At 49.4% G+C, this 24,529-nt stretch overlaps 4 protein-coding genes across 9 annotated transcripts in view; 1 reads left to right on the top strand and 3 right to left on the bottom strand.

The window, feature by feature from the left end:
* The window catches only part of LOC122388734 (F-box/LRR-repeat protein 20-like), a 41,162-nt gene extending 28,726 nt beyond the window's left edge, over positions 1-12,436 (top strand). The window contains exons 5-10 of the mRNA XM_043380112.1: positions 2,662-2,816; positions 3,794-3,933; positions 8,068-8,259; positions 9,339-9,440; positions 9,954-10,166; positions 10,599-12,436. Coding sequence (XP_043236047.1) covers positions 2,662-2,816; positions 3,794-3,933; positions 8,068-8,259; positions 9,339-9,440; positions 9,954-10,166; positions 10,599-10,706 — 910 coding nt within the window. The 3' untranslated portion in view covers positions 10,707-12,436. The remainder of the gene's footprint in view (positions 1-2,661; positions 2,817-3,793; positions 3,934-8,067; positions 8,260-9,338; positions 9,441-9,953; positions 10,167-10,598) is intronic.
* A 2,441-nt stretch (positions 12,437-14,877) lies between these two features.
* On the bottom strand, positions 14,878-18,780 carry LOC122388730 (40S ribosomal protein S27). Its single transcript, XM_043380106.1, has 5 exons — positions 18,696-18,780; positions 17,993-18,053; positions 17,250-17,358; positions 16,276-16,386; positions 14,878-15,142 (listed from the first exon to the last, which is right to left on the bottom strand). Exons 2-5 carry the CDS (start codon positions 17,996-17,998, stop codon positions 15,114-15,116), a joined length of 255 nt encoding a protein of 84 aa, XP_043236041.1. The 5' UTR covers positions 17,999-18,053; positions 18,696-18,780; the 3' UTR covers positions 14,878-15,113.
* Positions 18,781-19,280: 500 nt separating this feature from the next.
* On the bottom strand, positions 19,281-22,825 carry LOC122388729 (thioredoxin-like protein 1). 6 transcript variants are annotated; one of them, XM_043380099.1, is made up of 4 exons: positions 22,732-22,825; positions 21,420-21,610; positions 20,827-20,943; positions 19,281-20,409 (listed from the first exon to the last, which is right to left on the bottom strand). In XM_043380099.1, exons 2-4 carry the CDS (start codon positions 21,579-21,581, stop codon positions 19,819-19,821), a joined length of 870 nt encoding a protein of 289 aa, XP_043236034.1. In that variant the 5' UTR covers positions 21,582-21,610; positions 22,732-22,825; the 3' UTR covers positions 19,281-19,818. The 6 variants fall into 6 exon arrangements, with proteins under 6 accessions (XP_043236034.1, XP_043236036.1, XP_043236039.1 ...); XM_043380101.1 differs by having other exon boundaries at positions 22,767-22,820; XM_043380104.1 differs by having other exon boundaries at positions 22,667-22,732.
* A 467-nt stretch (positions 22,826-23,292) lies between these two features.
* Positions 23,293-24,529, bottom strand: part of LOC122388728 (NADH dehydrogenase (ubiquinone) complex I, assembly factor 6-like) — a 6,855-nt gene continuing 5,618 nt past the window's right edge. Inside the window, exons 5-6 of the mRNA XM_043380098.1 lie at positions 23,918-24,162; positions 23,293-23,692 (exon numbers count right to left, since the gene is read on the bottom strand). Of these exons, the coding sequence (XP_043236033.1) occupies positions 23,507-23,692; positions 23,918-24,162 (431 nt within the window). The 3' untranslated portion in view covers positions 23,293-23,506. The remainder of the gene's footprint in view (positions 23,693-23,917; positions 24,163-24,529) is intronic.

The raw sequence follows: 24,529 nt of genomic DNA, 5'->3' as shown, positions 1-24,529 counted from the left end.
GTCAGCTTGGAGCAAGACGCGCAGATTATATTTTGCGCAGTTGTAATGTTTCGCGTGGCATGTCCCTGACAAAACGACTTGTGCCGTGAAGAGACCTTACGCAACAATAGGTAGGTAGTATTGTTCAGCATTGTGACGTATTTTATACTGAGTTGTATAAACGTTGATGCATGCTTCAAGCAATGCATCTTGAAGTTGAGATGAAAAAGTGCAAACGTAAATAGTGCCAGGCAGTAATAAACATTAAATCCTTATAATTCTAGAGGTGCAGTTTGCACAGTAATGGTGAAGACTTCCCGTAGCTGCTCTACAGCTCTACGGACCCGGGAGAATCGTGCGGCCATCTGCAGCTGTACGATAAACTTACTATCGAAATTTTCACGGCGCGGCGGACCTGGCGCGACCCAAGTGGTAGGTCCATGGTGCTGCGCAACAGGCTTTGCTGAGCGGTTACTCGCGCCCGTTACCACCTATTGAACTAGTCACGTACTGTAAGTACAGGAGTGGTTAAGAAGCACAGGCAGGACTGGTTCGGTGACCATGGGGATAGGTTGTGGGCTTAATTGTTCCTATCATGAATTACGCGATGCGTTGTGATGCTCATTCAATGCTGGGCGTGACACTTGTGTAGCATTTCCTTAACTGGCAGTAGTCAGCTAGCGCCTGCGCCTAGCATAGTGTCTATTGCTCAATTTTACTTTATTGGTCCCCTTTCTCCGATGACTGACACACGTGTTGCTGATGGAGGGCGGAACACAGGCTGAAACTGCGTGTCGAGATCCCGCCACGCACCGCGTGTGCCCTGACTGCCTCGGCCCTACCCCTGACCAACGGCATGTCGCCGCTTATGGGCTTTCGCTCGTGACTTTGGCATATTAACTGAGCCCGTACCAATCATGTGTGGATATATTTCGTAAATATATGGTCATTGGCTTTTGCATGACGTGATATTATGGCGTACTATTTTGTATCCAGTTTCATTATCCTCATGCTGGTTATGAGCCTGCTTGTTCAGATAACTTCGCTTGTTTATAGTTAACGATGTCCTTTATATTTGTCTCGAAATCGCTAATCCAGGGCTCCACTGTTATTTTTCTTCAATAGGAAAGTTCTGCTCCTTTGACTCTTCTCGGTCTTTATCTGCCAAATGCATTTATTGTCAGTTGTAGAGATGGTATTTACCGCGTACCTACCATTATTTGATCGTCTACTTCTATTGTTGATCGATACGACACAGCTCACAGTTGATGGGCATATCGTCCTAAAAAACAACGCTCATGTTCTAGTGTGCTACTTTTAACGTGATATTCAGCACTTGGCATCAGCTTAGTTACTCGGCACATAATGCTTGCGTGATCATTCTTATTGGTGTTTCATTGCTATCAAATATTCAACCTTATCTCGAATAGGTCCATCTAATATCCTTTGGGAAATCAATGAAAGTTGTGATTAGCTTTTTATACATCTCAGGAGATATGAAGTAGGCAATGCGCAGGCGTCTCGAAGGATAAGATCGTTACGTCGTTTAAGCTAGTTTATTCATCGCACTGTTTTAGCACTCTGAAGCTAGCGTAGTTTTGTGAAACTGTGAAGATCTGAAGCTGGTTTGAAGGGTTTGAAGCACCTAGCCTCAGGATATTAGATTTTCGTTAATATATGAAGAGACTTTAAAGTTCAAGCAGCAATGATGGAGCGCTATGTGTTGCCATGGGGCGGGGGCTGGGCATAGGGTTAGTGTCGACAGTAGTTGTGGTGGGGGCGGGAGGGGGGGTAGAGGGAGGGTACCGGGCGCCGGGCGCCTAATCCGAACTCATACATTAGCCTGATGATGATCGCTTTCACAGTACATCTTACGCCGTCTGGCGCCTCCATTTAGCCCCACGACCTTTATAAGGCTGATCCCTCAGTTTTACCAGGAAACCTGACTTTGTGCAGGTATTTGAAGGCTACTTTAAGCGAGGTTTATCTGGTTGTCTGTCAGACGATTCGGTAGAAACTTGTGATCGCATTACGGGTAGATCGTGGCGTAATGTCACACTCAGCTGTGTACTGTTTGACACCGTTACCAAGTGTTCGACCTTCCTTGATCATTGCTGTCCGATGTGTCTCACTCGTTCTTACGCTTGGTCGGGTTTTATGCCTCTGAGATATAGGAAAACTCTTGAATGATTGAGGTGATGGGGTCACAACTTCAACAGATGCGACCGTGAATTGGAGTGACTTCTGTTTCAATACCTAAGTTGATGTTTTTCCTGGCTGGAAACGTTATACTCGTATGTGTAAATAGCAGCTGCGGTCCTAGCTCCTAACTATACTATACCTACTATATGTAGCCTGTACTGTACACTTGTACAGTCACTAGTCAGTCTTGAATGAGCCGCGCATCGGTGCTGTGGATCCGTCAAGCCCGACGGAGGAAGGGCTGCTAAATTTGAGCTACCGAACCTGTGGACATCCCCATCCATCCCCTAGATCAACGGGTCCGGTGACTCAAATTTAGCAGCGCTTCCTCGGTCGGGCTTTATGGATCCACCGCACCGATGCGCGGTACTTTCAAAACTGACTGTACCTGGGCGATGTCGGTCGGAAATGGTTGTTTCGTCACCTCTCCTAGCTGCATTATATGTTCTCGTGACACATTACTCCCGTTTCTCTCTCCAGCACGTGCGAGAGCCTGTCGCAGCACTGCCCGAACCTGTACACACTGGACCTGAGGTCGACCAATGTGGGAGACCGCTCACTCAAGTACCTGTCGGACGGGTGTCACAATCTGCACCGGATCAACATCTCTTGGTGCGGCGACATCACCGAAAACGGTCAGTACTAGGGAGATGACGTCGATTTTCGTTGCTTTCGCTTGAATACTTTTGACACAGTAACAATTCGAACTTTGTCCAGTTTCATACTGACCACCCGTTATAAAAGTATCAGGTGTGGCGTCATATAATATTACCGGGATTACGTCATATAGAAACAGTGCCGGAAATGCAGTGTTCCAAAATTGGATATTGGTTGGGTGTGCCGATGAAGAAAAAAAAAATCCTAGGATGAGAAAAAAGAAAGTAAATAACTGCAGTATTTTTGCAAGATGGTATACGCCAATTTTTATGCCAACTGATAAACCAGGATTTCATGTCAGGATCTTGACAGGGTGTGGAACAAAAGGATGTGGATACATCAACTGTCAAGTGACATGTAAACTGGCTGTTGGGAATACATTGAACTTTTTTCAGAGATGAAGTAAAGTCGGTCATTCATATTTTAGGGATGAAAGTATTTTCCCCATTAGGTGTGCTTTGCCACCAAAAAGTCTGAAAAATGGAACACTGCGGAAATGACACCGTATAAAAGGTCTGGCGTGCTTGGACTGACTAGGATAAATGCGAGACCTTGGATGCGAGTTACTTCTTGTTGTATTTTTATTATTGTTTGCTAAACGTTAACAATGACTTTTGTTCACTCAAGTCACGCAACTGCTGTTTGCCATTGGCGGGACGCTCACGCCTCTCGTATTCTTTCTTTATCAAATTATGACCTTTTTCTTTTTGGTCACAGTGCTGGGCTGTTCCAGCATTGTTTCTGCATCGAAGTTAGCTCAGTAGTTTTATTTAGGCTAAAAAACGTCCTCACTCTTTGCATCTTTTTGTTCTATTTTTTCTTCTCTTTTTTCTTACTGTTATTGACATTTCAGACACTTCTGACCAAATTTGTTATCCATCTTTCCTCAATACCTCGTGCTGTGCTGAATCTAATATCCGCTCTATCTGACCTTGCACGCTCGGCTCTGCCCCAGGCGTGGAGGCGCTGGCTCGCGGCTGTCCGAAGCTGTCACACTTTATCGCCAAGGGTTGTGACCAGATCAATGACGCGGCGGTGGTACAGCTGGCCCGTCACTGTCCTGGCCTGGAGGTGGTCAGCCTGGAGCGCTGTGACGTGAGTAACAGGACGTGACGTGACGTGATGAGCGTCACGTCAGGGAGGCGTGCCTTGGCATCCCGCAGCACTGACCTAGTAGCGGTAGAGCAGACATAGTGAGAAGTGTTGTTTGTTCAAGCGGAAAGCTTATTCACAAGAGAGAACGCACTTGAAAGTTTCCTCGTTCTGCTGCAAAGTATTGCACTGTGTCGTGGTCTTTGACCTCCTTGTGGTACCCAATAGTGCATGCTCTTCGTAAGGTGAGTGACCTCCAACTTTATGAATGTTCCCGAGTGCCTGTGCTCTTGACTGCTAAATTACCTGATTATCTGTTGCCCAGCGACGAAATGTCATCTTGCACCAAGGCACATTCAGTTTCGTATTCGTCACATGTCATCGGTGGCCCGCCACGTGATGTGTCGCTAAGGAAGCGAGTTCGATCCCCAAAGGGTCGTTTGGTTTTCATTCCGACCTCGTGGGCAGTATGAGCATTGAGCAGTGACACGGATGGTCACTGCCCGAGGCTAACTCGAGCCAGATGTTACTCCCACTAGTTTCGCCGTTCTTCCAGCGACTGAAATGGATATTTTCTTAGTTGATGGATTGTCGGAGGCCTCATGGGAATGAACAAAATATACGTTTTTTGTTGTCATTATATTAATAGGCGCCAAAAAATCGTATAGGTCGATTTTAAAATAGGTAACTAATAAGTTGAAAAAATAATCGAGGTGCGCGACTCTTCGTCACCTTCAGTCGAGTTGGGCGAGTCTCTGTGATTACCCATCAGCCACACAAGCGGATGTGTTATTTTCTCTGCACATTACTCATGCAAAAGGCTTATATGCGCCAGCCCGCCGAAGACTGTAAGGTGCCACACTTTACACCGTATGCACAGGTTGTGAAGCCATAGGCTGAAGAGGCGATTTCGGTCGACGACTTCGGAGAGGTACGCATTACGAACTACGCGTCGGGGTGGTCCCGTGAGATTAACTTAACCGCTTGTCTCGGACGTTTTCAAGTCAGCGTAGGTTCGCGTAAAAGGGCTCTTTTGAATTCATTGTTTTTAGACCCTGCAATGTTATATAGACGTTCATTTTGAGTCTAGTTATGTCAAAAATACTGTGTAAAAGTGGAGGCCCGACGTAGATTTTTACTCATCGAGGGCTCTTCGACATAGGCGTCGCCAGAGATTTTCGGTTGGGGGGGGGGGGGGAAATCAACTTTTGTGCTAAAACTTGCCTTTCCCCAGTCTTTACTCACTCGTTTTACATATCATTCGACGCGCAATGGTGCGAGGAATCCGATGGTGACATATCACATAGGTTTCCTTCTAGCTATAACATGTAATTTTTTAGAGAAAAATTCGAAATTTTGAAATTTCATGACAAAAACGACTGGTAGAATTATAGTATATAGTGGCTGCGATTGCCGACGCACTGCAGAGGGCCCCTGTGCAGACGCTCGACGCTCATGATCATTACCTAGAAAAAGGGGTGAAAAATGCTCCATTTAATCGGATCACCCTGCTAAATCCTCCATTCACGCATGCATGCAGAGGTTTTACGTGAAATGCATAGGACTTATCCCAGCCGCCAATCGTAGCTAAGTTGGGCATTCGGCGGAGAGTGAATGTCGGAAGTGTGGATCGGAAGTAATTCCTCTTTGCTCCAGTGACAGGAAGTGTTTTGTTCACTCGAGTGTAAACACAAGTTTCTCGTTTTTCGTGTGAAGGGAAGCGCTGCAAACGCGAAAAAAAAACTGTTAAACGGAACCAAAAGTTACGCACGGCATAGCGGCAAGGGATCCCTTAGAGATAGGTTTGGGGCTTCCAGGCTATTTCAGGCCACTCAGGATCAGTGCTGACTCTCAGAAGCATGCTTAGGATCCCGGAGATCGGCGTGGGTCACCTCAAATATTTACGTATACGTGGTGCTTTAGGGCTTTCCGAGCCCAAGGTCGGGCCCTCAGAAGCCAGTGTGGGCGGCGGGCGCTAAGAGACTAGGCCCAGGGTTAGCCTGGAGCCCTCGGATAACAGTGTGAACCCTCGGGGTCTGTGTCGAATCCCTAAGGACCCTACGTAGGGACATAATAAACATGTGTTGCGAACCTCAGAGGGACACGTGAGCTGTGGCCCCTCAGATGCCGGCTTGGGGTTAGCAAAGTCTGTCGCCTCAAAAATTTGGCTGAACTATCAAAGGCCAGTTAAGGTTCTCAGAAATGTTCGAAGGCTCAAAGATCCCTGTATGGGCCCTCAGAGAACATGGACACCAGTGGGACTTTCAGAGGCCGGTTTGGGCCCTCTGAAAGCTTCTTTAGGGCTCAGTGGAACTCCTTAGGAGCCTTTGTTTAAAGCAAGCTCATGAGCCCTGCGACACTTGTATGATACTTGAGCCTGTCGCAGACATTTGACGAGAGTTGAGAAAGGCCCCGAAGATTTTCACGCTTTGAACGAAAATTGTGTCAGCACTCCAAAACTTATGAAAATCAGCTGTAAAATGTAATAAAGAACGAACTAGGAACACGGAATGAATCACAGCATTGACATTTCCGAGTCGGGACTCGGAGTCTAGAAGATTTTGGCGACTGCGAGTCAGACTCTGGTTTGAATTGAACTGCACGCTCCAACGGAGTCTGACCTCACAGGCATTCTCAGAAAGGTACCCCCATTTTTCCCGACTCCAAAATCTCATCGGATCTGTATCGATCTCAGGGGGTGCCCGGTCCGAGGTTGGGGGGGGGGCAAGCTGCCCCGCTTGCCCCCCCCCGTGGCGACGCTAATGCTCTTCGAGGATCTCGCCCATGCCCCAGGGCGTGGTTATTGGCTTTTGCGGCAATCATTTAACCCGCGCACCGACGGGGGTCTGCGCCAACTTCGCACCGACGGGGGGGGGGGGGCGGTGAGATCTCGAGAACGAAGCAAGATAGCGACAAGCGGTAAACGGCATCGGATACGCACGGACAAGGTCTACAATTTTTACTAAGGTCATTTTCAGGTCAGGTCAAAGATGACGTCACAGGGGTCGAAAAAGTCAAAATGGCGGCGCTAGATATGGAGAGTTTTTCTCGAATAACTTTCGAATTAGTCAAGATAGGAACAAACTAAGTGCATCATCGTGATCCTCTCGTCAATCCGCATCGAATGATGTATATGTTGACCTCGAAAGGTCAAGGTCAAAGGTTGACCTCAGGTCACGTGACCTCGAGGTCATCATGCATATCGTTCGATGCGTCTTGACGAGCTGAACACAATGAGACCATCCGCGCGGCTGTATCTTGTTCCTGTACGGAGTTATTGGCAAAAAGCCTTTGGTGACCTTTGATGACGTCATATGACCTTACAGCTGCCCAACAGCAAAACAGACCTCAAGGTAGTGAAGGTTGATCGTATATGAAGTCATGTATGGTATATGGGGCCATTCCGACCCGTTTTAGTGGTAAAAACAGGGAGTTGATTTTTCCCCCTTTGACTTATAATCGCGAAATTGACCTGACCTTAGGTCACCGACATCAAAATTCCGAGAGATACAAATTGTAGCTACTAATGACCTAATAACATCCTGCGACTTTCAAAGGCCTCGGACTTCTACTGTAGCTCTGGCACGGTGACAAAGTTGCAAAAAAGTGACTTGGGGTTGGGTCATTCAAAGTGACCTGACCTTAAAAGTTAGGAGGTTCAAACTTGCACACCATGTGTAAAATTGATGAGAGAATAGTCGTGCCAAATTTCGCGCCGCGGTTTTCCCGCTATCCGCGAAAAACCTCAGGGGGGGGGGGCGGATATCCGCCCTTCCGTCGGTGCGCGGGTTAAAGTTACCGTTGTGCACACAGATCTTCGGTCTCTCACATTTTTACGAATTACGATCGGCCTAGATAAGCACTAAGCAGTGCACAGCAACGATCAAATCATCGCGGCATTTTCTGATCCCATTAATCGATGACCAAAATGTGACTTGTGACCGATCTGTCCAACATGTAACTCATGTCGAGTGTTGACCTATTTGACTAATATGTGACCACGAATGACTGACATTTGGTCATTGCTGTGACTATTGGCTAAACATCTTTCATCCCTGTTGAGCAATATAAATCCATCCCTGACCGATCTGTGACCTCTTCTAACCCATATTCTCTCTCCCACCTCCCGACTCACAGAGCATCACGGATCAGTCTGTGACGGCCATCGCCGAGAACTGCCCTCTGCTGCACTACATCTGTCTCTCCAACTGTCCGGCGCTGCGGGACGTGTCGCTGCTGCGACTGGCCGCCCACTGTCCTCGCCTGGTGACTGTGGAGGTAGCCGGCTGCGCGAACTTCACCGACCACGGATTCCAGGCACTCGCCAGGGTGAGAGGACGAACGGATGGGATGGGAGGGAGGGGTGTGGTTTGGTGTGGGTTTAGTGTGAGCACTGAGCGAGCATGGTGTTCAGAATGGTGTTCAGTCGGGTGGGCTCAGTAAACTACGGGCAATATGATAATCAAGGACACAACAGTATTGCAATGTTCAGCTTTAGTTAAAGGAAACGGCAACTTTTGTACCGGTACGTAACCAAAACCATGGTGCATTTATGTAACGCTTGATAAATCATTAGCGTTGTTGTCCACTTTTTGGTGCATTTATCAGCTATCTAGCATACATTACCCAAACGTTACCCACACATTTGTCAGATGACGAGTTCTAGCCAACATCCCCGACACATCCCTCAGACACGTCCTGTCCCCGGAGCCTGCGTCCCGCCCCGGCAGCCACTCTCAGACCAGCTGTAGACGAGCCCGGTCTCCGCTTTGTCGGTCGACTCGGGCAACTTTTTGTCCGCGCCGATCCATATATGTGACGCTACAGCTGATGGCTCCTGCTGTGTGCCGTTTTTCCCACCTCCGCTGGCACGTACACGGCCTGTGAGGACTCTATTACCGCTGTGTGACGCCCGCCCGGCCACGGGAAATGAAGGACGATTGAGCTGAGGGGGGGGGGGGACAGGTCAACTGATTGAATGAGGATGATACAGTGCGATGGTGTTTGATCGTGTTGTAACTTTGTCTGAGAGCTACATTCAACACCGATGCTTACATCTTTGTTGTTGGAAATTTAAGGTTTTAGAACAGACCCGTATTTTAAATCTTACATTTTTTTTAGAATAATGCATGCTTTTGTTTAATCTTGTCAGCCTGTCAGGAAGCGACATTCCTTTTCCTGGGTTCAGCCTCTTGTCACTGTCTATCCCGTATACATTTCCCTAGTTATGTTCGCGCTGTGGAAATTTTGGTAGTCATTTCTTCCTGTTTTGTTCCCAGAACTGTCACTATATGGAGAAACGGACCCGAATGACCGCGGAGTGTAATCGCCACGCCGATTGTGGATTGCTCTTGATCGTCAATACATACATACATACATACATACATTTTTCCCCGTTTTGTCCCCAGAACTGTCACTATCTAGAGAAGATGGATTTAGAGGACTGTGTCGCCATCTCTGACAGCACACTGGCGGCGCTGGCTCAAAACTGTCCCCGCCTGGAGACTTTGGTGAGACTCGGTGACCCTAAGTGGAGACTGGTAGAAATGATGTGAGTGTTCTTATGTGGAGAGCTTGGTGAGAGAAGTCCTGGTTCGGTTAACTTGTATTTACTACCTGGAGATGGGCAGGCGTTTTAGACCGTGGTGGGAGTGGTCATTGTGTGATCCACTGTGATACATTTGACAACTCCGATAGTGACGTCGTGACACGTAACGCGTGACGTAACCTTTAACGGGATTCGGAGATCTTTAGGGGATCCATTATGTAAGGGCAACCTTTTTAAAGGACAGGGGAGGAGGGAGCGCCCCCAAATGACTGCATGCTCGATGTTTTTTTTTTTGTGTATGTACCTTGCGCCTCATTAGTCCTGTTAAGGCCGAGTGTCAGTGTGCGTACTGCTTCGGTGCAATGTGGCTACATGTCTGACCCATTTGACCTCTGACCCTCACCGGTCAGACTGCCCCTCCCCCATATGACCTGACACCTCAGACCGTGACCTGTTGTTGTCTCTGACCGTTCAGACCCTGTCTCACTGCGAGCTGATCACGGACGAGGGTATTCGGATGCTGGGCACGGGCCCATGCTCCACCGAGCACCTGGCTGTGCTGGAGCTGGATAACTGTCCGCTCATCACCGACCAGAGTCTGGAGCACCTGCAGGCGTGCCACAACCTGCAGCGCATCGGCCTCTACGACTGCCAGCTCATCACTCGCAACGGCATCAAACGGCTGCGGGTCAGTGGACGGCGGGGGAGGGCTTGGGAGAGACGCAAGAATCGGGTGGGTGGAGCGGTTGAGGCAGGGTTGGATTAGGCAGGGAATGACTGCTTTGAAGTTGGAGGAATGAAAAAAAATGGATGATGATGAATTTTAAGATTGGATAATGTTTGAAAGGTCCGAGATATTCGGGAGTACTTGAGGCCTAGATCTTGGAACAGAAAACATCGAGTAACGCAGTAGTATGGAAGTTCAGTCTCTTGGTCTATGGGATTGAATGTATAGGAACAAACTCTGAGCATCCCTGTAGTGCTTTGGCTGTTCATCTCACAAGTACAGCCATTTCTGAAGCCCTTTTGACACGTCCGCTCCTCTGTGTTTGCACCAGCGTGTGCATTTTTTACTTTTTCTAGCGTCTGACGCCCCCTCCTCTCTCTCTCTCCGTTCCAGAGTCACCTGCCCAACATCAACGTGCACGCGTACTTTGCGCCGCAGACGCCGCCACCGTCGCAGGGCGGCTCCCGCCAGCGCTACTGTCGGTGCTGCATCATCTTATGAAACTGGTTCTCTCCGTACTGGGCGTGGCCGGCGGGCGGCGAGCGGTTCCGGGCGGTGCGCTGGGGCGGCTTCCTGCAGCCCGCCTACCAGCTGCTGCTGCCCGGGCCGCTGGAGGCCGTTCTGCGCGCCGCCGGACTGCGCGTTACATTCGGCGCCGACCGGCACGGCCGCTTCCTGCGCGTCACGCGCCGCCAGCGCCGCCGCCGCGCCGCCGTCGCCGACCACTTCCACGCCTACTACGTGTGGCTGTGTAAGGTGGGCGGCCGGCCGGGCCTGAATCAGTACCTGATTCTGCCCATCAGCTATCAGGTGACGTACGGCCACCGCGCGCGCCAGGCGTGTGCTGTATGCCTGGTGCCGCCCGGCTAGAGCGCAGCCCGCCCGCCGCCGCCGCTGCCCAGCAATCAGACTGGCCAGTGCGGTCTGCCGCCTACTAATCCTGGTGTGCAGACTCACAGATCCATACAGCGGCCACCGGCCATGTCCTGCCCGAAACCGGCCGTCTGTTATTCGAAAGAACTCGCGGCGCCAGCTTGGTGCTTAGAAAATCGGCGGGACGGCGGCTGGGGATCACCAGTGGCGAAGAGGGCATCGGCAGCAGCGGCCAGGAGCCGGCGCATCCATCTGAGCCGGCCTCTGCACAGTACGGAGAGAGAGAGAGCAGCAGCACGGAGGGAGGAGAGAGGGAGAGAGCGGCGGGAGACCGCGCCGCCCTCGGAGTGTACATAGTGACGGCAGGCGCCGCGGGGGCCGAGCGTGTTCCGCTCCTGGTTGTGCGCGGTGCGTGTTTTGTACGTGGCCGCCAGCCGAGAGGCTGTGTTAGGAGAGCGATGTAGGCTCTGCGCCGCCATCGCGGCGGCTCAGTTAACGGCTTGTCTGTTACGCTTTATGTAGCGTGTTTAGTGGTGCTTTCACTGCATTTGTTTGCTTTTACAGCAACTTCCTTTTTCTGGAACGGGGTATTATGTGCTATATACGCTCGGGGCGGGAGGCTGAATGTTGTGAAACGTTCCTGTGTCAAATGATCTTTACTTGACGTATAACCTGTGACGATTGTAGCGGCGCCGCGCGGCGCCCGGCTCTGTGTACGGTGTCGGCCTGCGCGGCCTCTAGAGGATATGTCGGATGGGAGCGTATCGTGTGAGCTTTGTGCCGGCCGCTAGGACCAAGAGGGCGCCACTGGGGCGGCCGGCGCGCCGCGCACCCCGCCGCCGCCAGCAGCAGCTATAGGTCGTGGGCAGCTCGCTCCGGCGCCACCTCACTCTCCTCTCCAGTTACATAAGTGTACTTAACGCGGCGCGGCCGAGGGAGGCCCACAGTACTGGCCCGTCGACCCGGCCGGCCGGCCGCGCCCCTCCCGCCGCACACTGCTGCACGGCCGGCCCGCCCACCCATCAGACATCATTCATAGTCCAGTCTTTCTTACCGACAGAGACCGAACCCCGTGTCGCGTCCGGGCCGCCGGTCCGCCCGCCGCGCGCGCGAGCGGCCGGCGGCGTCCTCTGCACGCCGCGTCCAATCAGCGCCGACTCGTGAGAGAGAGACCCTTGGGGCGACGCTGTACTCGCCGAGACCATGTGTGTGCCGTGTGCATGTACGTAGGCACTTTCATTGTGATATGCATATACGAAGATGCGGCGGGTGGCCGTCCGTCTCAGCTCCCGTAGACTGGTGGTACGCGCTTTTGACTAGGATCATTTATGATTTTGAAATGAATATTCGCAATAACACCGGTGTGTGGTTGTGGAGCCGTGGAAGCTGTTGTAGGATAGAGGATTTATCGATGACGGTTGAGGGTTCTGTCTTTTTGGACCTCCATTGCCTCTAGGGTACGGGCGGAGACCCGTCGACTTTTGTAAAGGACAGCTTGTCAATCTTCCAGGTGACCTGAGGCTCGATAACCAGTGATCACAGTGTAGTCCGTTATCACGACTGGTAACGGACTGCACTGTGCATAGCGCACAGCGCAGCGTTGTGCACTGCCGGATGTAGGTGTCTCATTTTGCAACTCCTGGAAGTCCAAGCCCTGAAAGATACACTTGGAGGATCCGCCGACTAGCAGTGCTGAACGCTATACGACGTCCATGTATTGTGTTCTTTTCTCCATTTACTGACCCCCAAAGTTCTAACAGTTACGAGTCATGATCCAAAGCCAAATGGCGACCCTCTCAGGAGCGAGACTGTCTGAAGATTCCCTTTCCTCAACGGGCTGTCACATTTCCCAAGCGGGTCGATTTCCGTGGAGCTCATTGACCTCCGAAAAGCATTAGCGTATTCCATTCATTACCGTCTCTCTGTGACACACTTTTGGGGAGACGGGCGCACACGCACTACGCAACTTTCTCCACGCAGCTAATCGGAGAATCGTATTGTCGCATGTGCGGCATGCCTACTCGCCAAGTCGCCACTCGATGATGATGGCGCGGCGTAAAGGAAGATTTTTTTTTCTTCTCGGAAAACGCAAGACGTTCGCCAAAAATGAGAGCTCGTCATCTGCCTGAGACGATCACGGCTACGGAACATACCGCGGGACCCGTACCAGATGCTCCCATTTCTCACCCCTGTACCGTGGTGCGATCTATCTCGGTGTGTCGGGAACCGCTTTCGTTACGTACGCACTACGCACTTACTTCGGCCAGTCCCATCGAATTGTCCTCTATCCGAAATCTAAACGTTATTATGGCCTATGGGTTCTGAACTGGTATACAAGTGGTGTTGGTCGTGTCGTGAGGGCCGTGCATCATATGTATATTCGTTCCTGCATACCCGGCCGCCACGCTGCCTTGGGCTCCAGATCCGCGCGTCGGACGGGTCCGTTCACCTCATGAACTGGCCGCTCTACCAGCTACGGCGCAATAGCGGCACCCCTCCCCATCCCCACTCACGGAAAGCGAACCACAGCTGAGCACCCCAAGGCCGTCCTGGCGAGAATCAGCTGACTGTGAGCGCGACGGGAGGTCAGCTGTCGCGGGCTAGCGCGCGAGAACGGACGGCGCTGGTGCCCGTGTCTGTTGCTCCCAAATTGCCCTAATCCGCGGTTTGGTTTTGCTTTACATACGGTGTCGGCGCACCAGCTGCGAAGCCATATCGCTCTGCACAGCTCGGTCCGGCAGCCTCTTTGAAATCAGCGGTAAAATGGACGGTCACCGAGCCTCAGTCGTCCACGATCTACGAAGATTGTGTTGATTGTAGGTAGAATGACCGACTCGGTAGCACGCAAACGTGTGAATACGACCTACGAACCATACAGGAGCATATATGTCGTTCGTTGCACGGGCCTGAAGGGCATCGATCGGCGACCTGTCACGCTGCCTATTCCACCTCTCACGCGATTGCACCACGTTATGCAGAGTACCGGCGGCCGTCCGTCGGGGGCAGGCTTGCACCACGTTACCGATATCAACGGCCAAGACTGCCCTGCACCGCGGATCAATCGTAGAAACTAGAAATCGACGAGATAATGAGCGGAAAGTGCAACTGAGTGGACGGTATAACTGTTGAGCCAAGTGTAGGGAGACCGCTGGGAGTCAAAACCTTGTCCTTCCTGTTACGTAGCTTTCCAGACCGTGCGTAAGCCACGTGAATATTCGTGTCTGAGTGATCCCCCATAGGTCCGTTGCTATGGAAATTGCCAATGGATCCCGTAACAAAATGACCGCGCGACCCCCATTTACGTAGCACCCTGTGAAAGACATTCCGGATACTTTCGTCAAATCCACACGCCTGGTTGGATCTCCTAACCCGTATCTTGCAAATGATGATTTGATAGAAACTGGTCAACTTTCTCCTCGCAGCCCGGATCAGTGAAACGGCACCGTCTCTCGGTCCACGTGCCACGAAACAGTGCGTAAGAGCAGCTCGCGTGTCAGAAACGTGGGCTAGACAAAGGGTGCTGAAATATCGAATGACCACATGGCCATCGACGAAGATGACAAGGACGGGATCCGCGACACATCTGCAACCTTTATATTTATGTGGACTTGCGCACCAGCCACTACGTCTGTCGGATTGACCCGTGATCTATAATGACTATCTGCGAATGAATGAAACATTTTGTTCTTTCAAGAAGTCCCTGCAAAACAAAAGCTACAATGAGAGATAGCATAAAGCCGCAACATTGACGGTGCATGAAAGACTAAGCAGAACGGAAGCCAATCAGCGAAAAGCCGTATTTTGGTATGGTAGCAGTGATCTTTATTGCGCACCTGTAAAGCCCCTGACCAGCGTCAACGATAATGGGTAAAAGATGCACTGTCGAGTCGATATATCATCGCGGGCACCTCGCCGCGGTACTCCCTCCTCCCCATGTCCTTCCTCCTTCCGTTCGTCCCACTGATCCGTGAACATGTTGTCAGTAAAACGCACAGTATCGCGTTCACCACGCTTTATTAGTCAGCCAGTATCACCTTAGACGGGCTTCCGCCGGAACGAGCAGCCTGAAACAGACCGGAAAACACACGCGTCAGTCGGAGATCTGTAGAAGGCTGCAGTACGGTAAGAAAACAAGATCGTAAGGCTGGAACGTAGCTTTCAAGGGCGCAAAACGCTTTTCGATTTTCCTAATTGTAATGGAATAAATGCGTATTTTCGCTCCCACAAGCTGCGATTTGGGAGCGAAAAAAAGACAAGGATGGGATGAGCACTAGAAGATAGGTACAGACCAGTCAGGCACAAACTCATCAGAATTCAACAATGGACTGCAACAATGCGCTACTGACAATGCAAAACTGGTGGTGTTGGATCCATATGTTGGAAACATATGGATCGGATCGTGATTATACCGATTGGAGAAGTAAGATAAGCTTGAGATGCTTGAGCTGCGAGGTCATTTCGCTAAATCACGGGAAAAGGCGTGGTTGGTTCCAGCAGGAAGCTGTCGGCGGGCCAAACAAGCCTGTCGTATCAACATTCTCAGTTTAACATGTACGGGAATGACGCACAACTGCATTAGGAATTCACCGCAGCGATATGAATTGACTAGAGCTGTGACAGCTCATATGAGCTTCCCCGTGTAATAGTGAAATAAACGGCCTTGGACAGACTGCCACCAGCAGAAGAGAGTTTCAGAAGCTGGCCGATGCTGGTAGTCAGATATACATACAAGGGCTGACAGCCCACTGCCCAGCCCATTAGACGGATGAACGGACGGATAAATCGCCCGGACTGAAAGATTATGTGCCGGCATTGAGCAATCCCCTCTTCGACAGACTGATTAATATCTGATCAGGAAATTCCAACTTTAAAAGCAAAAGGTTAAGAATAATGGTCACAGCTTTTTATGTCTAATAAAATACATGGGGAAATAACCCTTTAAAAACACTGATAAAACAAACCATTCAGGAATTATTGACCATCAGCTGGTTAATATTGCATAACAACCTGAAGAAATTTACTGAAGTCTAGAGTGTATGCCAGAAGAAAGTGCAACATGTGCACTGTGCAGCCTTGAAGTGATGGTCAAGGTGTGGAGTAAAATGCCAGAAATGGGATAATACAGCCAGGTGCAACAAGCATAATCAAAGATGATTAAATAAAAGGCAAACTTTCAAAATGGTAGCTTTCTACATACCTTCAGTGAGCTTTGCACGTCCACCAGTGGGCTGGCACAGGACTGTCGAGCAGCCGACGCACAGCACCACGGTCTGGGCATGGCTAAACACAGTGGTGATCTTGTAGCATCCTGTCAAGCAAAAACAAAAGTCAGCAAATAATACGGCAAAACTATTCTAGCTTTAACAACCTTGTTTTTAGCCCAACAATCCATGTGATAGCATACCTAAACACCTGAAATGGCAGTAGCTGAAAGGCAAATGAATGATGATACAACAAAACAAATGATGAGAGCCATGTGGCCAGGATCACAGCTGGGAATCACTGGTAATATCAGGTATTATTGAGCCTCTGCCCTTTGATGAAAATTGTCTTTAGGGTGCAAAATGAATCAAGACAATGTCATTCATTGACAAACTTCCTTCAAACTTCCTTATTATTGTAAGAATGTTTTTGAATATACAAATGAGATATATTTTGTGGAGAAGTGAACATGTGACATGTAATGCCTTTCTTGAAAATGACAGCCTCATAAGCCATTGTCTTTGTATAAAAATTCAATTACCCCCACAAAAGCATCTTTAAAAATACCACCTTCTGAATTCAACAGAACTTGGAGCATAGGACTGATAAACAAAACAATCAAGAAAGTACAAGAAAGGCAATACATGATACAGGCCTTGTGATCATTTAAGGTTCAAAATCATATCAATTGACTGTGGAATAAGAGAAGCAATATTTCAATAAGTTACAGTTATGGCAGATATGGCATGAAACAACTATCATGCTTTATTCTCCTTATAAAATTTTAGAGATAAAGGGGAAAACAATCTTGCCTGATTCATCAAACACAATAGATTAAGTCAAATGTCTAAAAGGAATCCATTGACGATCATGAATTCACATATCCATGGTCACCTTTAACATCAAACTGCTGGCACTAGGTTAAGGGTACCCGAAAACAAAGTTAAGAAATTATCAGAAATACCAGACCTGGGCATTTGACATCCATGAAGTAAGAATTAGGATGCTGAACAAGCCTCTTCAGCTTGCACTTGCGCCTCTCCTCATCCGCAGAGGGGTGTAGCAAATCTTTCGCGAGCTGTAAGGAAGAGAAACACTCATAAAACATTAACTCACAAACAGCAATGGCAACAGTGCCATTATGAATTCAAGAAACACATCAAATGTGCTAAGACCAAAGGCAAAGCATGGACAACAAGAGATAGACTGGCATTTCTATAAGATAAGAAGCAAGATAACTAAGTGACAAATGACAGCCATTAAATTGTCCTTTATCATTTACAAACCCTTGACTAATAAGAAGGATCACAGCCATTTGAACAATTGTTTCCCAATCTGCGGCTTAAAAACATGAGAAAGCCTGACACGATTTAATTAACAGCAAACAGTGCCATGGCCCATCAACAAATAAGCTTCAATTGTGGCCTCGCCATACCTCAATCCAGCCAGAAAATGCTTAAGCTGCAGAAAATATACCATTTAAAAATATTCATTAAATGAGTTCCACAAAACCAAGACCTTTATTGAGCTCCGCCGATTCAAAAAGCGACGCAGCACAGCAAAACATCACAATTTGAGCAGGAATTAGGGCAGAAGCACACATGGACAGGCCTAGAAACACTAGCAAGAACCTTGCAGAATCCGATACTGTGATTTGTTTTTCAAACGGACACCCAATCGGCTCAAATTCATTGATTTTTCAATAGACTCACCGGCATGTTTACACCTGGCCACGGGCAGCGACCGGAAAAGAACTTCTCTGCGCAGCGCTGCCTGAAATGAAAAGTATTTGGCAGTAGGAAATTTGCGAACAAGGCTACTAAATAATGCTTCGTTGAATAACATGTTAAGACGTCTTTGGTATTTTTGGTAAAACGAAGCTATAGGCAAAAAAATGCGCTATTCCAAAGGAATTTCAAATAAATGACACCAAAAATTGCTTTCCTATCGAAAGATATGAAATGACTCTTTGACTCTTTCCAATGTTTCGTTTCGTGCATTCCACTGCTAGTAGGTATGACCGTGGTATGTATTTACTATTTGGGGACTTGCCAGTTGCCACTGCTGAAGTGTGCAAAGTGCAGAGATGCAGGCAACTGACAAGCACGTTAGACTTCAGCAGCCTGTTCAAGATCATGGGTCGGAATCCGATGTTTCATGTCAACCAGATTGACAGTCCATCAGAATGTCCATAAGGCCAACCCTATAGGTAATCGAACTATGCATGCCATGCCTATAGCGAAGGAAATCACTGCATATCCTGTAACATATGATAAAGCTATCCTTAGACCCTATGTATGATAATGAGACTATGATTCGATGACGACATACCTATGTCATCGAATCCTAGCATCCCTGCATGACTATCTGGACAATCGGCAGCCATGAACCAGGCTAGATCCCACAGGCACCTACCTTATTCACAAGAAGACGAAAGCGAGAGCGTGGGGTGAGGGGTGCCGCCGTTTTCAGCCACTTTGACCCGTCCCACGCACGCGCAAATCTGCTGACACAACGTGACGGCTCATCTCAGCTGTGCCACTCCACGTGGTGCAACCAGCTTGTGTTGACTGCGTCACCCGGGATACCGAATGCCACTAACATACGCATCGACGGCCAATAGACAAACGGGCTCGAACTGGACCCCCGGTGGCGGCAGTTACAAGCCCTGTGGCTGTATGCCATTTGAGACAATATAAGCGTGTTATCAGAATCATAGAGATCTTATATACATATAAGATCTCTATGAGATCTCTATGATCAGAATAGCAGTTGCCAACAATTTTTGGGTTATCGGAACTCTACTCTGTAGACGTCTATCACTTAATCAGTTTATAATACAACAGTTCAAGCTTACCCTGGAACTGGAATACGCTCCATACTATGACGGCCATCGGATACTAAACATAGAAAACAATCTGCCACCTTAGAATGCCGCACAATTGGATTGCGTTGAACCTAAAATCCAAGCAAAATGAAATTATGCAGTTGACTCCGTAGTCCGTGGATGGATTATTGTGTATTACCTACCACATTTTCAGCAGCAAGCAAAGAACATTAGCGCTAATTCGTAACTGTTCACTTCACGAGACAATTAGTTATATTCATTTCACTTGCTGCGTCCAGAAAGCAACAAAGGCCGAATAAGTAAACGACATTGTAATTCAGGCACGGCCGACGTCAGTCTACCGGAACAATTCTGCATCACAAGTTCAATATCTCTCCTGTCCAGAACTGCCGAGGCCCCATCGGGGGAGCTCGATGTCGAATGGAACGTAACACAGGCACACAGCACGGCGTCTCGGTGCGCCTTTCACTCGTTAGTTAGCCGAGTCCGGAGCACTGCCCGCGATCACTGTCGTCTGGCCATTTCAGCCGTTATTTCGCACACATTGAGGATCGTCCGTCCACTCCAGATTAACGCCAGTAGGTAACGCCACAGTAACACAGCTCCTCAGTCACACCAGTCAGCGGGCCGTATCATGGGTCATTTCACTCCCTGGCCGCCCCGCGCGCGTTCGCCTAGAGTCCACCGCGGCTAGTGAGCCTCGCCCTTTTTCCCGGCGACCCGCTTGAATTCCTGCATGTTCGTGGTGCCGATCAGACTGCCGATGATCGCGATGTGGTCGATCCTCGTGGTATCAGCACCCGTCTGGTTGTCACGGAAGAAGAGCTGGAGGTTCGTCACGTTCTGGAACTTGACATAGCGCAGCGGCACGATGCCGTCGGCCAGGTCGTCCTTAGTGAGCTCCAGCTCCTGTACGGGTGTCATCGACTCGGCCTTGTCAAAGTCCAGCGTGTTGGGCTGGTTGATGAAGATCTTCACGTTCTTGGGCCCGTTCTCTGCCGGCGCGCGCAGGCGCAGCGAGTGCACTTTGACCGCCTGTGAGAAGGCTAGCGAGAGGATGAGCTGCTCGTCGCAGTCTGACTCGAGGTAGCCGGCGCCGGCCTTCAGCGCGCCTGCGAACGGCCGCTCGTCGGACTCGTTAAGACACTCGCAGCTACCCTGGTGGATGTACTGGGCCAGGTCGATGTGGCCAGCCACGCCGCAGTCCTCCGCCGCATCGTCGCCGTCGCCGCTGCCGTAGTGCTGCTTTATCTTGTCTTCGAGCATACGCTGGTCGGCGCCCTGGCGGAAAAAGGCGAGTTAAGAATAGGTGACGTTACCAACTTCCAATAACTGGGATCAAACACGGACTAACTGGCGTGTTAAGACGGACATCAAAACATCGGAACGACCCGGCTACATTTGACGGCATCTCTGCACATCACACAATTAACGTTATGTTTAGAACGCCGATTTTAGCCCAGCTCCAGACATTGTGTAGGATCTCAGTCGTACATAAAATCGGTAAGTCGCTAAAAGTGGGGCCCTTCGCGAAACTGTAAACGACTGCGAAATTCTGAGAGTTGGAACATACCAGACAAATAATGTTGAATTAAAATAACTGCAGTTTTTCTCATGCATCTAACAACCACAAATGTTGCGATAGTGCACTCATTCTCTCCCCATTTCCTGCTGAAGCACTAGGATCTTCCCACCGACCTGCATGCTGTCGATCTTGTTTTTGCTGCGGTAGAAGATAAACGTGGGCATGGCACGGACGCCCTGAGCCGCGGCCGTATCCGGACACTCGTCCACGTCGATCTTCAAAAATAACGCCTGATGACAGGGATAGAATATGTGTTATTTGATTTGAGTGATTCATTGATTTTTTTCTGTTCAAATAAATCGACATACCAGAAATGAACATCAGAATACTTACTTGTAAATGTTGGGTTAGGGCGCATAGCCTCGTTGGGCTCAAGCGTCCGTCGAAAGAAAAGTCACGCATACAAAACTAGCAAGTGAATAAAGTTACAGGTCGTTTCGTAAAATCAACCATACGTAACCGATATTACAAACTGAAAAGCCTAAAGGTAATTAAAGCAAACAAATACAGAACAATTTCACGTCACATGATCGAACAGCGCTGAAACAGCGGTTAAGAACAGGCAATCTGCTGCATCCCTCAAGGCTAGCTAGTGAGTCACGTTACTTCTGAGTCAGAGTGAAATATTGATTAAGAAATAATTATCCAAAACCGACACCAGTTGCATCTAACAAGTCACTACACCCCTCCGCGGCGTCACACCCACCTTGGGGTAGCGCTTGGCGTACTCGAGGAACACGGGTGCGATTCTCTGACAGGGGCCGCACCATGTGGCGGTGAAGTCGGCCACCACTAGCCGCTGGCCGGCGCTGGCCAGCTCCCCGGCCAGCAGGCCGTCCTCCGACAGCACCTTCAGGTTGTTGGTCATACTGCTGCTGCTAATGTTGCACGTGAACTCTGGAGAAAATGAAGAAAACTTCATGTCATCAGTCAGATCTCATTTTAAGCAATCATACCTTGGCACTCTCCCGTAAACATATTGACGGAGGTTACCTAGCCCACTATTTTCTTACAATAGAAAAACTTGACTTATACGCAAGCATTTTTTACTTTTTAGACCAGGTAACTTTTGCACTGAGACAGTGAGCCCTAAACCAAACCAAAAGAAACAGCCTGTTTCAATGGGTTTAGTTGCCTGCTCGCTAAAGACACCGAGCAGCCAGTTTAAGCACTTGTGCCCCGTACAGGGCAGGGACGAGTGACAAACAGACTGAGAAGAGGAACTGGCAAGCTAGGACGAATGACATATCTGTGGACCCTGCATCCGGGACCAGAGGGTTGGGATGGGTGTTTCGCCCTGCAGCTGGCAGGCAGGGACAAGAGACCAGCCAAATTGAGCCAATAGTCTTGGAATGAACAGCATGGTGCAGGCCTGAGCCCTCACAGTTTCAGCGCACTTACACTTCCTGATGCTACCGGGATTGGCGCTCAATTTCCACAGAAAATACCTGTAAGCAGGATTGTTGATTTTTGCTTATGTTACCATGGAGACCGAGCACCAATATCAGAAGCATCAGGTAGTATCTGACAAACAAATCTGGGACTTGCACAATGCACATTGCAGTTGAGGAAATACGGTCATCCGGGGATTCAACTACTTGATCCACAGCACAGTGGTGGTCCTCAAGGCCTGCCAATTCCAGTCTGCAAAGTATGGCAATCTCTATGCGATCTCGTCGGTGCGGGCTTGTTCGGTTGGTGCGGATTTGGTGCAGTGTGGTGCGGTGTGATGCGGAGTTGGCTTGGAGCAATGCGGATTTAGTGTAATACGGTGCGGATTTTACTTATTGCGGTGCAGATTTAGTGTAGCGCGGTGCGGATTTGGCTTGGTGACGGTCACGGACATGGCGGACCAGACGAAATAGATGAAGAAAAGTCGAAAAACATTGTTGACAGCCTGGAAAGTGGAAAAGATGCTTCGAGGATTGTTGAAGAAAAATTCAACTAACGCACAGTCTTCCACACGAGAAATTGTAATTTCAATTATTCAAAATCTCAATTAACTTAGATGAACTCACCCAAATCGTATAAAACTGTCACGCAGATCACCTACCTACACCACACACGCAACGACAACACCGGCGATGTCAAACAAACGATAGTCACAGACGCGTCGAGAACCGTCTATTCTGATGACAGTGCATACACTAATACAGCGGCAGTATATTAAAACAGTCATTTTCTTATGGCTGTATATATGCAATATCTCATACCTGTGTAAGATATCTATGGTTAGAATTCATTACAATATTTTAAGTATACAAATCCAGTCATAATTAATCGTTATACAGGCCTACCTTGTTGTTTCGGTCATTGTGCTGATTCATTTTCACTGCATAAATTTGCACAAGAGTCTCACAATGCATTGCTTTGGCATTGCTGGACCGCGCATCTGACCAGTAGGCGCTCAGACGCATTCTCAGGATTGGGGGTCCGAATAAAAATGTATCACTTGTTTTGTTTGTTGGCATTACGCGAGCGAGATCATTGGGGGGGGGAGGGGGTGAGAGGGTGCGCCCACCCCCCCCCGGTGGAGGAGCGCTTGTTAGCCGCTGCCATTCAATATAAAAGCCAGGGCATCAAATTTTAGGGTCACTTTATTTAGTTCACATTCCACGATAAAATCAACACATGATGCAACATATAATTTGTAACTCACTAACCGGTTCAATTCATTGCTGAGCAGCCAACCAGAAACCACGACCGCTAGTGTCGATGTTCGACCGCTGTGCCTTGACTGTGCCATCAGACCTCAAAAGAACTAACAAAACCGCATATTCACTACCGTGTATGTCAGAGCGTGCCCCGCCAGTTCCTCCACCACAGCCGGGCCGGGAGCCAGCCGTCGCGCTGCTGCAGGGCCGGGTGGAACAGGTTGAAGTCGGCCCGCTGCAGCCGCCGCAGGTAGCTGGCCACCGCCACTCCCGGCAGAAACGCCGAGCGCGCCTCTCGCGGCACCTTGGATAGGTTCTCCTTCACCTGGTGGGCAACAGACAGCAGTGTTTCATTAGCGCGGCCTTGACATGAAATACCTATTCTACGTGATTTTACTAGTGATTATGATTCCTGTTTACCTGTGATTCTACACCACCTCTGTGTTCCTACCAGTTGCTTCCCAAAGTTAAATATAAGCACATTCTTGCACACCCCTGTCTGCAGACAAGCCCCCAATCAGTTCACACCTCTCCCAGCGGCTCCACTCACGTGCTCCAGGTGCCTGTTGGCCGCGCTGGCCACCTCAAAGGCCACCTCTCGGATGGCCGGGTCGTCCATTCCACGCCAGAGTCGGTCGGATTTCACGGCGTGACGGGCCATCAGGTCGGAGGGCAGGTAGCAGATGCGGCGCGGTGCGAGACGAGCAGTGGAGCGCAGCAGCGAGCTGAGGCCCTGCGCGCGGCCCAGCCGGCTCACCAGCTGTAGGTGCTCCGAGTCCACAGACAGGCCCAGGTCTGCCGGGGAGGCCGCAGAGGGCGGTTAGGAATAATGAGTAAGGTTTGCGGTAAAGTTTCCGTGGTAGGTACTTCATCAGTTGGCACATCTAAATGCGGCAGATTTAGGCAGAATGTAGACACTGGTAATGAATGGAAGATGAAACACAATGAACAGTTCTATGTAGATTATGACGGAAACGTAAAAAACGTCGAAAGAATATTCATCAAACCCTGCAATACACATCTCGTCACGGATCGCCACAATCAGACTGAATTACGAAACAAGAGGAAGTCTACCAAGTACCAATCCTCTCTGAGCCAATATAGCGGGACGGGAGTGTCGAAAGCGTATATATTTGCGATTTAACAGCTGTAGCTCCTGAGA

This window comes from Amphibalanus amphitrite, unplaced genomic scaffold, assembly GCF_019059575.1.
Source record: "Amphibalanus amphitrite isolate SeventyFive unplaced genomic scaffold, NRLGWU_Aamphi_draft 000333F_arrow, whole genome shotgun sequence".
Taxonomy (NCBI): Eukaryota; Metazoa; Arthropoda; class Thecostraca; order Balanomorpha; family Balanidae; genus Amphibalanus; species Amphibalanus amphitrite.
The sequence above is the reverse complement of the archived record's forward strand: the minus strand, read 5'-3'. Positions and strand labels throughout refer to the sequence as shown.